This window comes from Gekko japonicus, unplaced genomic scaffold (assembly GCF_001447785.1).
Source record: "Gekko japonicus isolate JY-2015 unplaced genomic scaffold, Gekko_japonicus_V1.1 scaffold258, whole genome shotgun sequence".
In the NCBI taxonomy this organism is placed as follows: domain Eukaryota; kingdom Metazoa; phylum Chordata; class Lepidosauria; order Squamata; family Gekkonidae; genus Gekko; species Gekko japonicus.
Window position 1 is genome coordinate 1,237,511 of NW_015164190.1, and position 16,459 is coordinate 1,253,969.

A 16,459-nucleotide genomic window follows, 5' to 3' on the forward strand; every position below is an offset into this window, starting at 1 on the left:
TTGCTCAGGTCAGTGTTCACTTAATGCTCACTCAAGCTTGCACTTTCACACTAGAAGCCTCCTGAGTTTAACACTGCTGTTTGAGTCCTTTTTGTGCCATCAATAGTGTGGTCTTTGTCTTTGCAGGCTGTTCCTGTCGCTTTCTATTTATCTTGTCTTTGCCTTCAGGTTGCACAAAAAGTGAAACTCTTTGCTTTTGGTACAGAAACTGCAGCTGGCTTCAGAGGGAAAAAAAGTCTGGAAACGTCTTTCATATGAAGTCCGAAAGTTATGCAAGACTGCTTATGGTTACTGGATGGGTAAAGAGACATTTCACTAATGCTCAGAGAACATTTGTTACTTCATGTGCATTGTTCTGAGCTCTGGATTCTAGGAAGTACTGGCCCAAATTAAATGGAGGATAAGGTAGAAGAGAGAAGATATATGGGCAAATCATACACACTTGTTATAAATGGGTGTCAGATTGAGTTTTTAAAAAAATATCTTCAATCAGGCCTGGTGAGGCAAAAGAACGTCCTTGTGCAACTCTGTATGTGCCCAGCCACTCATCTAAACAGAGCTGCTTTGCATTCAAAACAGCTATGAATGCTGAGTTAGTGTGCCGGAGACCTGGAACTTGGGTGGGTGTTGTGCTGGTTCTCTAACTAAGCACCTGTAGCTGCTTTGAACAGAAAGTGGCGCAGTTTAAACAAGATGCTGGGCACATGCAAAGTCCACAGGTAATTTTTTTTTTGCCTTACCTGCATCACAATTAAATCAAACCTCAGTTAGAATGTGTGAAGGGGAAACATGCAGTGAAAGTCTAAGAAACAAGAAACTATGACCATGATTTTTGGATACGCCCCTTTATGCTTCTCTGAATATAGTTTGTTGTTGTTTTAAATCACCAAATATTTTGTTCTTACATCTGAATTGTCTTCTTTTTAAAAATGTTGTACTCTCAGGGCAGCTTGGTTCTGTAGTAAAGTATGAGATTAAAGAGTTTGTTTTTTAAAATGTTAGTGTGTTGGTAGGAAGGGTAGTCCTTTTTTTTAATTGGGTAGTAATTTTGTGAACCTGTTTGCAAGGCTGAACCTGGTCCTGTCAATAGACACCATATACTGTGGGCACTCATCAGTTATGATTCCTCTACAGAGACACACTATAGCTAAAGATATGGAGCACAGAAATGGTTATCCAAGTATAATGTATGTCTTTGAGTATGGATAAACACCAACACACCAGGTCTGGCTGTTAATCATACTATGCAATCCCAATTTGTGTTTCCTTTGCCCTTCTTTCTACACTGATAAGAGGGGAGGAATTGTAGCATACTGCCTTTTTCTGCACATGCAAGGTCCTGGCTGTTTCTGCACTGGCTCTATCAAGATGTTACCACAGCGGCGTTAATTGCCCTGACTGGCTGCACAAGACTTATTTAGGGCTGGGAGGCCTGAGTGAAGTGTTGAGATAGTTCTTCATTCCCTTTGTCCCCATGCATAACAGGATCAAGCATGCTGCTTTCATTTGGCATCTGGTTTGGAGTGCCAGCTCCCAGGGAACCAGACAGTGCCTCCTCCAGCATGACTGGAATAGTGTGTGTGTGAGAGAAGTGTGTGTGTGTGTGTGTGTGTGTGTGTACACACACACACACAGGTTTGAGGTCATGTACCCATATGGGGGCATCATAGTATATCTCAGAAGCAGTAGGGAAGCATTGAACAATGATTAGAGCACAACGCTCTGTTGACTTGCATGTGGATATATATAGACATCGGCATATACTTGTGTTGATCTGTACAATAAGGGGACTGTGGGCTACACTACTGTATACAGCATATGTTATCTGTTTACTGTATGTATTATCTTTCTCTCACTACATTGGTATCTATCTATGCAATTCCACCTTTTGACATTGTTAACATATCATCATGTCAAATACTTATGCTTTTTCAGATTTCTCTAAACTTAATCATATTACTTTACTTATCGGGTCTTATTCTATTAACTGCATTGATTTACACTGTATAATCCGCCCTGAGTTTCAGTGAGAATGCCAGATGATAAACAAAACAAACAAAGTAATATTTGCATATAGGGGAACGGATGATAAGCTTATTCTGAAGAAGGATGAAAGAAAAAGCATTTCGCTCTTGTTCGAAATAAAGGGTAGCCTTTCAAAATGCAATTGTCTCAATGGGCAAATGTGGAATAATGTATCTCAGGAAGGCCTCAGGCCCACCAATCATATTCTTAGGTAACTAGTACTACAGAGGTGATCATATCGCTAGAAATACAACACCACGATCTATTCCAGCCCTGGAGATTCCCATCCCTTCTCCCCCCATCTGATTCACTCCAAATTCTGCCAACTCCATTCTGAGATAGTAGGTTCCAAAGACCAGTTGTCCACTAATAAGAAGTCCATCCTTTGCTCCCTTCCTAGTTTTACTGACAATGACCTAAACTGTGAGAAAAAGGAGTAACCCAGCAGAATGAGCACTGGGGACAACGGAGAGAAAGCTTCTGCAAAGTGGTCCAGCATTGTAGAGTGGATCAGCAAAGAGCTGCAACTGTTGCTTTTTCCATTCCCATTTTAAACCACAAAGATTTCCTGCAAAAGACTAGCAATGGAGGAGAGGGTAGTGACCACTGAATCCCATGAGAGAGGGTGCAGTTCTTGGCTCATAACTTAAGAACGTTGATCTAGAATTTAGCTGAGGGCACAATAAAAAAATGGAAGAACTGGTTGCATTTGGTGACACATGGAATATTCTACCAGTGTTTGTCAAAGAAGAGACAACAAGAATAGCTTCAAAGACAAGAAAGAACAACATAACATTAGTCCAATCTCCTAAGGCTGCTGCCACACACGCTAAGTAATCCACTTTCAATCCACTTTCAGTGCACTTTCAAAGTGGATCCCTCAGGTAGGTCGGACCCAGGCCATATAGGGCTTTATAGGTAAGTACCAGCACTTTAAAGCGGACTCGGTATGCTATAGGCAGCCAGTGCAGCGCCTTCAACCCAGGCTTGATGTGCTCCCACCTGGGGAGGCCCATCAGCAGCCTAGCCGCCGCATTCTGCACTAGCTGCAGCTTCCGAGTCAGCGATAAAGGCAGCCCCATGTAGAGAGCGTTACAGTAGTCTAGCCTTGAGGTGACCATCGCATGGATCACTGTGGCCAGGTCTTCGCGGTCGAGGAAGGGAGCCAACTGCCAAGCCTGCCTCAGATGGTAAAATGCAGACCTGGCAGTGGCTGCTACCTGGGCCTCCATCGTTAAAGAGGAGTCCAGGAGCACTCCCAGACTCCTAACCTCCGACGCAGGCACCAAAGGCACCCCATCGAAGGTCGGGAGAGGGAGCCCCAACCCCAAGCCGTTTCGACTCAGGCCCAGGACCTCCGTCTTCGCCGGGTTTAGCTTCAACCGGCTCAGCCTGAGCCACTCAGCCACGGCTTGTAAACCCTGGTACAGATCTTCCGGGTCAGAGGCCGCCCGGCCGCCCAACATCAGATAGAGCTGGGTGTCATCTGCATACTGATGACAACCCAGCCCATACCTCCTGGCAATCTGGGCAAGAGGGCGCATATAGATGTTAAAAAGCATCGGGGAAAGCACTGCCCCCTGAGGCACACCGCATTCCAGCGGGTGCCTCTGGGACTGTTGCTCCCCTATTACCACTCTCTGTCCCCGGCCTTGGAGAAAAGAGGCAAGCCATTGAAGGGCAAGCCCCTGTATCCCCATGTCGGGGATACAGTTTAGGTCATTACTGACAATGACCTAAACTGTGAGAAAAAGGAGTAACCCAGCAGAATGAGCACTGGGGACAACGGAGAGAAAGCTTCTGCAAAGTGGTCCAGCATTGTAGAGTGGATCAGCAAAGAGCTGCAACTGTTGCTTTTTCCATTCCCATTTTAAACCACAAAGATTTCCTGCAAAAGACTAGCAATGGAGGATAGGGTAGTGACCACTGAATCCCATGAGAGAGGGTGCAGTTCTTGGCTCATAACTTAAGAACGTTGATCTAGAATTTAGCTGAGGGCACAATAAAAAAATGGAAGAACTGGTTGCATTTGGTGACACATGGAATATTCTACCAGTGTTTGTCAAAGAAGAGACAACAAGAATAGCTTCAAAGACAAGAAAGAACAACATAACATTAGTCCAATCTCCTAAGGCTGCTGCCACACACGCTAAGTAATCCACTTTCAATCCACTTTCAGTGCACTTTCAAAGTGGATTTTGCCAGTTCACACAGTAAAACTCCACTTTGAAAGTGCACTGAAAGTGGATTGAAAGTGGATTACTTCGTGTGTGTGGCAGCAGCCTAAGTAAACCAGGATAATACAACTTACTCAAGGATTAATTCTAACTCCTAAAGCAGAAGTGATAAAAAGTTTAGAATAAAAGAAATACCTATGGGATTTAAAGTTTTCTGATAAAAGAGAACTCACCCCTTGCAACACAACCTTTTCCATGTGCAACTTTTTCTCTTGGCCAGAAAGAGACTGATGGCTATGCCTGGATCCACACCTGTTGGCAGGTGCAAAGGCTCTGATACTTCCCAGGGAACAAGTGGGCAGAGGGTGTGTTTACATCCAGTATGCTGAGACAGATCTTTAACATTTTGTATCTTGTTCTCTGGGACCGAAATGGTAGCTACAACCCTAACAAATCCTTGCATTTTATTTTATTAAACAGTTGCTCTCCAGCAATTCCATTCTCCACTGCCTTTCAAAAGCTTCTCCTCAACAAGACTGGAGCCTCTTTTGAACAGCATTTCCTACCTACGAGCTTTAAATGCTATAAACCACTGAGAAATATTCCTACTATTCCTCCCACCTGACCCCACCACTTGTCCACCTTTATCTTCTCACCTCTGATGGGGTGATACTTGTGTCCCACTGGCAGCAGGAAGGAAGAAGGAAGGAAGAACAAGATTAATAGGACAGGAGGCCTAGCAGCTGCAGCTTTCAACACCCAGAGTGTTTACAGGCTTCAGCAATCTTCCTTCCCACCCAACAAAATAAAGGCTATTCCTTCACATCTTCTTCCCAGTGGGTGGGGTAGCAACAGTCCTTCTCATGCAGGACTGGAACAACTAAATCTTGAACTTCCATGCATGTAACAGCCCTGTGACAGGGAACAGTTTGACAGGTATGATTCCTCCCACCCCACCCCCCTTCAAAACTGTACAAGAGGATCTGTTCTCGATTAATGACTTCCTGCCGTGCAACTATGGAAGTAACAAGAGCTCACTTTGTGTCATAAACTGGCAACCTCACGCAGGTTGACTTGTCCATGTAGTCTCATTTCTGAGAAACAGGAGACTCTTTTTCTTGGTGTCTGTCCCTATCCTGCCCTCAAAGGCTGTCAAACCCCTGGAAGTCTTGATGGACAAAGTTTCCCTGTGAGACTCTGCTGGGTGCTCTTTCTAGGGAGCAAATGAGCCCGCAGGGGGTTGTTTCCCATCTAGCTGCAAGTTTATTTTATTAACTGAGTCAAGTGGATTTATGAACTAATGAATGGTATGAAGAAGAGATTTGCAACATTTTGTCTTCAGCATGAATCATGAGCAAAGCCTAGGGTTTCCTTACCGTTTTCTTTTTTAAAGGGAAGGAAAAAGCAAAACTCCCAAGATGAGGAAAGCTGCACCAGGCAGAGAAAGTCTTGTCATGCTTGGGGCAGAATCACTCCAATCATTCATGAAGCCCCGGGTCCCAAGAAGGTTCCTACTTGCCCGATTCCCACATTCCAAACAGCCCGGCTCCTGCTCCCAAAGAGAGCTTCTTTTATCTGCTGTTTCTTGCTTCACTGAGCCAAGTCGGGGCCCTTTTGTTTTTCCATAGATTGCTGCCCTTTGTTCTCCCAAGTTTTCGCTCCCTTTGCATTAAAAGGAGGGAGGGGGAAGAGAAACCCTCAGCTGAACTGAAGCGGAAGCTGGACCTGGGGGGAAGACTCCCCCATTCCAGCCACTCACAAGTAAACTTTGGGATGTGTGTGAAATTTTTGTGGGGTGGGAGATACGAGACATTACAAATAAACACAGAACCCAGGAGACTGAGTGCAGAGGTAAGAGAGAAAACACAAGCAGCTTAAATTTGTTTCGGAGGAGGGTCCGGAAAGAACAAGAAAACCTAACTTCCTTGCCATCTGCCCTGGTTGCACAGGAACCTGAGTTGTTGTGCAGAGTGTATTCTTAAAACTCCACAGGAAGACAGTGATAGCGTGGGCTCCCAAAACAGCAAACTCTCCACCCAATTTATTTTTGTATTTTAAACTATTTCATGTTTTGGGGTGAAGGGGAAAACTCCCTGACTGTCCAATAAATCGCCCAACACAAACCCAACAACCATGCAGCATAACTCTAATGGGATGCAAGGGTCCTGTTGAAAACCTCGCACCTTGGATTTGTTCTATCATCACTGAGTTCAAGGGGAAACCACTTCGTTGCAACTTGATATTAAAATCCCTCCCTTTTTATTTTCAAGAAATCCATTTTCACCTCCCTCCATCACTGTTCCCTTTTCTCTCAGCAGCAGGCTGAATAAAGCTACTATTCCATTTGTTGGACAACTTGGAGCTTTCAAAGTATCATTAGCATGAGAATACATGGTGTTGCCGTTTGCTGACAAAGCATAAGTCTCCAGGGCCCCTTATGGACAAACACACTTGTAAACAGAAAGAATGCTGGCTATTGTTCCTAGCCCTCCCTCCCCCAGTGCCTCCGGAGGGGCTGGTCCCCACATCTTTACCCTCTCTCCCCCTCCACCCCCCATTTTGTACACCTTAATAGAAACATAATTACGAGGCAGCAGGAGCAACAAAACAAAACAATTGGCCTGAAAGTAGAAACTTCAGGGAGGGGCAGACTAGGAGGGAAAGTGGTTTTCCTCTGATTTGGAAACAGGGCAAGAAGCAAAGACTGAGGCTGTGGACAGTTTCCCAAATTCTGTGGGGTAGGCTGGAGGATGCAACACTGTCATGCCACCCACTTGCTGCAACCCCTTCCTAAGTTTGGCCTTGCAGAATGGGGGTGGGGTGGGGGGCTGGAAGCAGTGTCGCTTTGGCTACATTATGGAGGGATGGGGAGAAGGAAAGCCACAGAGTCTGGGTGGTACTAACTTCTGCTCTGGAGCAATATCATAGCACACTTTGTCATGTACCACATCAACCTCCTAGAAAAGATGCCAATGAAAAACGTCTGCTTGAATACAACAAGAGTCATTGTCCTCATCTCTCTTACAAATTACCTTGAGGCAATCCAGTTTTATCAGCCTCTGTTTCCCCATACACACAGTAATACCAAATGCACAATGAATGTCTGGCAAAAGATCTTGAAGGCACTGGGTAACAAGTAATCTTTCCCAAAGGGGCCAAGGACCCAAATACCCAATAAGGTCCTATTACTATCTGAACAGGAATACTTAAGTTTTGCCAAATGCTTTTTGAAACATATCTCTTAGTAGAGGCCCACCTCCAACATCCTCAATTATGGTCTGTAACAAGAAAGACCTGCCAAGGCCAACCCAGTCTAACATGAAAGGCACACAGGTTAATCCAGCTCTGACTTCATGGTGGAACAGAACTTTGGCATGGATAATGGAAGATTAAGATGTCACCAGTTTCATCGGATAGGCTGCTACTCACTTTATTTCCCCTGTGCATCCTCCTTAGCATGATCCCCACCTCCCAATCTGCCCGGTGATGGCAGCCAAGCAATCCTGTCATGTTCAGGTGCCTTTTCCCTTGTTGCATGCTGCATAATGCACAAGAGCCTGATACACCATAATGACTGAGAACATGAGCTATAAACTGAAAATCCCAAATCAATCTATAAATGAACTCAACATGAGACCTCAGGCAAGAACCTTTCTCTAAGCCTCCGCACTGCTCCCTTTAATGTGGAAAGAGCACTATAGTCACATCTTACAAATTTGTTATACAGATTACTGCAATTACACAAGTGAATTGCTTTCGGCATTCGGGGAATGTGCTATAAATTACCACTACAACTACTACTTCACATCTCATGGAAGTGCCTCTTATTAGCTATAAGGGTCCCAAGACTGGGGTAAATGGCTGGGGTGGTAGTATGCCTGTCCCGTGAAAGAGGCAGAGGAGACAACCAATGGCTTCAGGTGTTTCCAACAGAACTGCACAGGGTCACCAGAAAGTCCCAGTTCTTTTGCTGGCTGCTTAAACCACCACAGATATCCTCCTAAAACAAGATTTGCCTCACAGGACAATCATACCAGGGCAGAAAAATCTGCCAGAAAAGCAGGTACTCACGGGAGGTAAGCAGAACCCCCTTGCAGCTTGGCTCCATCCCAGAAGCAGTCCAATGGAGTTATGATAACACAAGGAAAGAGCTTCTCAATCATCTGGGGATGACAACAGGGAAATAATCATGAAGAAAAGCCACAAACTCAAGCACAACAAGAAGGTCCTTTGTCACTCTGGGGGTCCAGGGAGCCAGGAAAGTTATGTGATTTTTTTCATTTGATGTTTAAATTAGGGTTGTGTGAGGGAAAACCTCAAGGGACTATTTGCCTGAGGGCTTTCAGTAGCCCTGAATAACCCTGCATCAACTCACTTTCACAATCCACCTCACTGTGACTTTCCCCTTCTTTGACCTGCCCAAACCCACACCTAATTTCACTACTGACATATCTTCTCTACAAATCTTGTCCTACTGTAAAAAGGTAAAGGTAAAGGTTCCCTTGCTTGAAAGACAGTCGAATCCGACTCTAGGGTTGCGGTGCTCATCTCTGTTTCAAAGCCGAAGAGCCAGCGCTGTCCAAAGACGTTTCCATGGTCATGTAGCACAGCATGACTAAACACCAAGGCCTAATCAACACACATTTTAAATACCCCCCCCCCTTTTCTCTTTCTTGCAGTCTTTTGGAGTAGCAAACTGTTCTTGGATCCAAAAAGCACCATCGCCAATGCAAACTCCTGAGTTCAAACAGGGAAAGCCCGGAAACCACATCCTGGCTAAATGAGCTAATCCAGGCAAGTAAAGTCTTCATTCTGAGAACCAAACTACACATGACGGAGCCTCCTTGTGTCTGACACAGGGATGCCATGCCACCACTATTTTAAAATCTACAAAGGATAATTTAAAAATGCTGTGAGGTCCGCAGCATAATAGGACAAGGAGTCCTTGTCCCCCTCCCCTACGCCTTTTCAGATGCCAAAACAGCTGCAGTGTGGGGTGGTGGACTGATGTGGCGGTTCTGGCACTCAAAAAGACATAAGGAGCAGGATTGGGTCCTCACAACAGTTTTAAATCTCCCACTTTAGGCTTTAAAATGGCCGTGGTGTCGCCATGTCAAACACAAAGACATAGTCCACATCTACATTGGCCCTGAGGGCACCAGCCTGACACAAGGGAGGGTTTCCTTGCTAACTAAATGAAAGGATTTTGCAGAACAGTCAGCCCTGGTCTTCTGTTATCCTGGCATGCAAAGTGGGGATCCCTTATCACCAAAGGGCAAGTTCTCTTGAAAATGGACAAAGATCAAATGGGCTTTCCCCCCTTCCTACTCCCCAAGGACATAACTAAAAAGGAGATTAAAGACTCAGAGTTAACTGTTATCTCTGCTGTGCAGGAATGATTGTTACCAGAGTGAGAAGTCCAACAAAAAGGAATATGTTCACTCTGTGCAGAAGCACTAAGGTCTCTGCGCCCAGAAATATGCTCTATTGTGACAGCATTCCTGTTTTGAAGCTTGCTTCCTATACCCATAGCAACTGGGATATCCCCTCCAGAGCCCACCCCATTCTCCAGCCCATCAGCACATCCCCAGGGAATTAGTATGGTATCTAGCAAAGATAATTTCCCCAGCTGATCCACATGATAAAGGGAGATTGGACTCTCTAAAGCTCCTACCCCAAAAATCTTGTTCGTCTCTAAGGCACTACTGGACTCAAATCTGCCCCTCTCCCATAAGTACTTGTGCATTCCTTTCTCTGTATACGTATTTGTGCCCTTGGTGACTCACCCGTGCAATCATCCCATTCTCAATTATGGGGACTCCAGACTTGTAGCATATTTTGTTGAGATCCCAAGACCTGAGAAAAGAAGCAGAAAATATGAACATCAGGACTTTGCAGGAGTCCCTGAAGTGGGGTCTGCATTAATAGATAACACAAGATAGCTAAATGGAACCTCCATGTACCAAAGCAATATATCATTGAATGCCAGAAGCTGGGTTCAGAAAGTAGGGGAAGGATATCACGTTCATGCCCCCCTTATGAGTGCCCAAAGAAACCTGGCTGGCCACTGTTGGTAACAGAATGTTGGACTAGATGGTATAATCCAGCAAGGAAATCTTTATGTTCTTAGCACTTTAGTACAGTTTCCATTCTTTACTCACTTTCCATACAGTAAGACTTGTACTTTGCTAGCAGCCAGAGCAGCTTCAAGATGCATTCCTAAGGCCTCTGGGTTCAGGATGTTTTCTCCTTCCTGTTTGGGAGTTTGTATCAGCATCTGGGATGTGTAGAGAGATTCTTCTCCTAGCTTCTCTTTTGTATACCGGAGCTCCTGGCTGACACGGCTGCCCTCTGTAGAGAGAGAAAAAGAGACCCTAGAGTTACTGTGCCACTCATTTATCTCTTCCCCTTTAGATGGATACCTCAGAGTATCACCATAAGAGACTCTAGAACTGAGAAAGTCTCCATAGGTTCACATTATACATATTAGTAATCCTTTAACACACTTAAAACAGTTTTCTTCACATTATCAAGGTGCTTGAAACGCTGCATTTTCCCTCAATTTGAAGAAGACTGTTGAGTGAATTATTGTATTTAACACAGATTAGTTGTTTAATTCAAATGCATGCTTACACCAAAATAAGTCCTAGTTTATTCACTAGGGCTTACTCACAAGCTCTGTATCCAACCACCTTTCTTTTTTTACAATTATTTTATTGTACTATTCATATTTACAAAATATAACAAATGTGAAAAACAAAAACAAACAAACACTAAGAGAAAAAACCTTCCTAGTACTAGATGGTGGCTGAAAAGTTGAGTGCTGGCTGGCAAAACATATACATGGATTTCAAGCAGCATAAAGAGCATATGTACTTAATTGATTTCTGCTAATCTAATTTGATGAGTTCGTTTTTCCGACACCACCACCTCTCAAAGACAAGTTTCCTTAAGGGGGGGACAGTGACACCCATCAGTTCTACCTAGCCCCTGCAGACTCCCATGATGCTGTTCGTTGAGGGTCTGCTGATTCCCAGGAACAAAATTTTGGGTGGCTTGTTGGTGGGTTGCAGCAGGAGTGAGGAATCAATGGAAAACACCACCCACTTTTAAGAAAAAGTTTTCTTATCATGTCTGTCCACAAGATATGTGATGCTCAGTCACATGGAATTTTTCCTCAGAGTTCCTTAGCAGAAGACATGCATGCAGGGAAGTGGAATCTTCTTAACTCCTCTTCTCTGAAGGGTTTCTGCTAAAAACTATTCCCCAAAGCTCCTTTTCCCTCATGGGGACAACTCTTGGCGTGGGTGGGGGAGGAAGCACTGTACAAGATAAGGGATTGTTTTGAACAGAAAAACCACTGCAAAGGAAAAGGTTAAGTAGCCCCTCTTCCCATATAAGTATTTTGCTGTAGAGTTTTATTTTAAAAAGAGAAAATAAAGAAAGTGGTGGTAGGGGGCAGGGTTTACACATGGCTGAGCATTTGGTACAGTTTGGCGCACTGATTTTGGATCTGCAGCCAGTACAAAGTGATGTGGCTCACCTACTGTTTGGTGTAGTGTATGTAGTGGTTAAGTGCGTGGACTCTAATCTGGGAGAACTGGGTTTGATTCCCCACTCCTCCACTTGTACCTGCTGGATGACCTTGGGCAAGCCATAGTTCTAGCACAGCTGTTCTTGAAAAAGAGCAGTTTCTGTCAGAGCTCTCTCAGCCCCACCTACCTCACAGGGTGTCTGGTGTGGGGAGGGGAAGGGAAAGGAGTTTGTCAGCCACTCTGAGACTCCGAATGAAGGGCGGGGTATAAATCCAATCTCCTCCTCCTCTTCTTCTACTGGCAGAGCTGAAGTGACCAGGCAAACAGCATAGTAGGATCAGTGAGTATGACTAATGGGAGTCATCATAAACTGGAATTTATGGGTTTGTTTTCTTCCTTGACAAGGCCAAGGAAAATGTACTATTTCCCCAAATTCTACTCTACACAAACCCTTAGTATAGCAAGATCCAGTAGCACTCCTAGTAGCATCCTTGCAATAAAATGCCTCCCCCTCCCCTTGTTTTTTCTTGCTCTCTCCATTTTCACAAAACATTTGTTGGGCATTCTATGGCCACAGTCTTGAAGAGCTGCTATGATGAGAAGGAGAACCAACCATTCGCCTCCACCCATGGGATTTCGCTGTATTTATACCTCAACCCCCCAGTGATTACCCCATAGCTGCTATCTTGCTGTAACTTTTCATGTTGTCTTAAACCACTGATTTTCCAATTTATATCATTAGGAAAGCTTTTCCACATCATCCTTGTTTGATCCAGAATCACTGTATATCTGCCATGTATCTTCTGTATATGACAAAGGATTCTGGGACATATTCTAGGGATCACAGCCAGTTAACTCAAAGCAGTGCTCAGGTTTCCTGGGCCTCATCTAGGGCTTCCAAACCCCAGGTCAGGTCTGGGGTTCTCTCAGAATTACAACTGATCTCCTAACTACAGAAATCAGTTCCATAGAAGAAAATGGCTGATTTGGAGGGTGGATTCTATGGTATTATACCCCACTAAGGTACCTCCTCTCCCCAAACACTGCCATTCAGGCTCCCCCCCCCAAATCTCCAGGAATTTTCCAACCCAGACTTGGGAGTCCTATCACCCAGCAAGCTTCCATGGCAGAGTGGCGATTTAAACCTCCGATCATAGTCCAACACTCCAACTGCTACACAACAGTGGATAGGGTTCCAATAATGGTTCATATTCAATAACTGCTGTCAGGGGTCATTTCGTAGAAAAAGAGCTAGGGGAACTCATTAGCATAACTCATTAGCATATGCCACACCCCCTGACATCACCGGAAGTGTGTCATAAGGCCACACCCCCTAACATCACCGGAAATGTGTCATGAGGCCACACACCCCGCCCCCAACGGTCCCGGCCGCCACCGCCTGCCTTGCAGCTCCACTGCCGAGCCCCATGAGGGGCCCGGCGGTGGACCTGCAAGGCCGGCGGGAGTGCGAGGAAGCCCCCGCCAAGGCCCTCCCTGGCCCCAGGCAGGCAGGGGTGGGGAGAGGTGGGGAGGAAGCAACTTACCCTCCCTCTTCTCCTGCCTCCTCCTGGCTGAATGAGGGCCGAAAGCGGGGCAGCCGGAAGCAGGGCTTCGTCATGTGCCTCGCCCCCCGTACCTCACCCGGGGGAACTGTGTTCCCCCGCGTTCCCCCCTAAATGACCTCTGACTGCTGTGCACATCTTTTTAAAACACTACTAAGCATAGGGTTGCCAGCCCCCTGACCTGGTGGGGATTCCCCTGCTTTTGTGGGCTCCTTCCTGCTACCAGCCAGCTGGCTGGCAGGGGAAACCCCGCCCACAAATGCCCTGAAACATCGCACGATGATTGAACCATTGACGTCTCACAGCGACACTCTAGTTTTGGGACAAAACTCTATGGTAAAATTGGGCTCAAACCACAGAGTTTTGCCCAAAAACTAGAGTGTCACCAGCAAAACAATGACATCACTTCTGAGTGATGTCATCATGCTGCATACTTCCAGGAAAGGCCTATGGATCCCCCCGCCGGCAGAAAGGTAGGACCTGGCAACCCTAAATAAGCCTGTCACCCTACCCTCTTCTTGCAAAGTCAAATCCTCCACGGTTCACCTTATTTTTAAACTCATAAACAGAAAAACTATGATATGAAAAGAAAACCCTCAGCCTAATAATTCTATTGCTTACTGGTATTTTTTTTTGTTCTAGGTATTTCATCTGAAACTATCAGTGCTATCCCTAAGCAGAGTTTTACCCTTTTAAGTCCATTGCAGTCAATGGGCTCAGAAGGGTGTAGCTTTGCTAAGAATTGCATTGACTATTTCTTATCATCAGACTTGGCTTACACTTCCATTTTTACTAAGAACTCAATGCTGAGACCAACAATTTTAAGTTTCTCCTTCTCTGGCCTGTTATTTTGTGACATTTTGTAAGTATAAATTCTAATTCTAATATTTTGTGGTTGCTGAAAAAGTAAAAAAAGAGAAGAAAAACTGACTGACAGATATACTTTTTGTTTCCATCCTGCCCTCTCCCAAGGAACAGCTGGGATGCCAATGAGGGAGGAGGCCATGCCAAAGTACACAGAGAGGGGACATACACTGTGCATCTGAGATGAGGAGAGCTGGGAGGGGAATATCCTCTCAGAGGCTGAATCCAAACCATTGGGAGGCCAGGCACCAAGAGTCATGCTGAGCTGTGCTGATCTTGACTAGGCCACCCAGGAGAGAAACCATACCAACAACGAGAATGTGAAGGAAGGGTGGGGAACACATGCGGTCCAAACTTTGAAACCACAGGCAAAGATGGATCCTCAAAATTGGAGGAGTCCTTCATCAAGCAGACTTAAAGCACACAGACCAGTTAACAAATGCGGGGGGGGGGGGGGGGATGGCTTTGCAACTTAAAATGCCCAGGGCAAAGAAGCCTGCAAGGAGCACATGCCCCAACTTGGCAAGTCAGAAAACTTTGCTGACATCTGCACCTCTAGCAAGCCCCTTCAACTAAAGGAGAAAGTGCCTCAAGGCTCTGTCCTCTCAGCAACCTTCTCATGGCCTAGGCTGAAAGATAGTGAGGTGGATGGCGGAGGCATTTATTTATGTATTAGCAACTGTTGGAGCAGAAATGACAGTGCATATGCAAGTGTTGTGAAGAAAGGAAGAGAGAGGGAGATATTCCTTGTAATTAGGGTTAATTTGGAACAGGACAATCTGAAGCTTCAAAGGAGAATGAGGAAGCCTCAAATTCCAACACCCTAATTAACCAGGGAGCAACATGAAAAGACAAGGCAAAATGAGAGAGGCTGCCAAGAATGGTTTACATGGGGAGCTCACTTGTCTGGGGGTGGGGGCATTAAATGAGCTACCCTGTATGCCACAGCTCTCTCCCCCCCCCCAACAAGCTGCTCCTGCCCACCCCACCTTTCCCTTGCACTGAGAGAGCAGCATTGTTTGATGCAAAGCTGGGGGAGGGGACTCTGGGATACAGCGAGGTAGCAACAGAGAGCATGTTAATGAGGAGCCCTATGCAAATTCTTTTTTACTCCAATTAACAAAGGAAGCCCTCTCCTTTTTCATGCAAAAGGTCTCTCTCCATCCTGATCAACCCCCCAATTGTACTGCTGCTTTGGCTTGAAGTGTTAGATTGGATTATCCCCTATTCCACCCCACATACACTGCACACACATACACTCCAGTGTGATACCTTGCGCCGTTCCCACAGACTCCCCAAGAGTGTTCAAATATCTTCATAAAGGCAAGGAGGCAAACACTGGACCATGGCCCTGCAAATGCTGGGGGGTCTTCTAGTGCTGTAGATCTCCAAGCCACTGTCAGTCCAAATCTACAGGGCCCTTCTCATCCATGGGCCCTTGCACCATGTGGGGTCCTCCTGTATACCTGCATTGAGAAGCCACATATGTACTTCTCACATAGTAAGGCTCTTTGCCCTAGGCGATACCCTCACAGCACGCTTCCAAACTCCCTCGGCGCTCTCCACTCTGTCCCCCACCCCATCCCAAGCTTGCTGGGCACCAATAAGGGCAGCAGGAAAAGCTGAATTGGTTGGGAGCCAAATGGAGAAGAGCCTAGTAACCCAAAACTCACTGATCTCAGAACATCCACACAGCACGTCCAGCAGGACATGCCCAGGGGAAGAGCTGGATGGAAACTAAAAGGGCTAGCCAATCTGCTTTTGCAAAATCAGTCTGAGTTGCAGGGCTACAGCAAGAACTTTCCTTGAGCTACTCTGTCAACAATCAAGGAGGCCACGGCCCTCCAAGAGCTGAGCAAGGCTGTTAAAGATAGGACATTGTGGAGGTCATTAATTCATAGGGTCACCATAAGTCAACTTGACAGTGCTTCACACAGGCACACACTCCTGTCAACAGGATAGACTGGGGTGGGCCCTACATTGCTATACCACGCTGAAGGAGACTTTAATTCCTGCCATAATTTTTCTTACTTTGGAAGTTATTTCAGGCTGTACCACAGAACTCATAGAGTAGGCTATATTCTATGGCCATTCTCTGCAGCACCCTAAGATACCCCAGGGTACGGCTGGCGTTAGGCCTCTAGGGCTGCACTATCCGCTGTACAGCTTCCAGGCAAGCTACACAGGAAGTTCTACCTCTCAGCCCAGCTGAGAAATGGACAGTTGTGAAAGTTTGGGAGATCAATTACCTGGTGTTGACAAAAACAATGTTTCAGGCTTGGGCTGCACATACTCA

At 45.7% G+C, this 16,459-nt stretch overlaps 1 protein-coding gene across 1 annotated transcript in view; it reads right to left on the reverse strand.

Moving 5' to 3' along the window:
• PTCH2 (patched 2) overlaps window positions 1–16,459 on the reverse strand; it is a 64,637-nt gene that overhangs the window by 18,819 nt on the left and 29,359 nt on the right. Inside the window, exons 3-5 of the mRNA XM_015408274.1 lie at window positions 10,364–10,553; window positions 9,989–10,058; window positions 8,274–8,365 (exon numbers count right to left, since the gene is read on the reverse strand). Of these exons, the coding sequence (XP_015263760.1) occupies window positions 8,274–8,365; window positions 9,989–10,058; window positions 10,364–10,553 (352 nt within the window). The remainder of the gene's footprint in view (window positions 1–8,273; window positions 8,366–9,988; window positions 10,059–10,363; window positions 10,554–16,459) is intronic.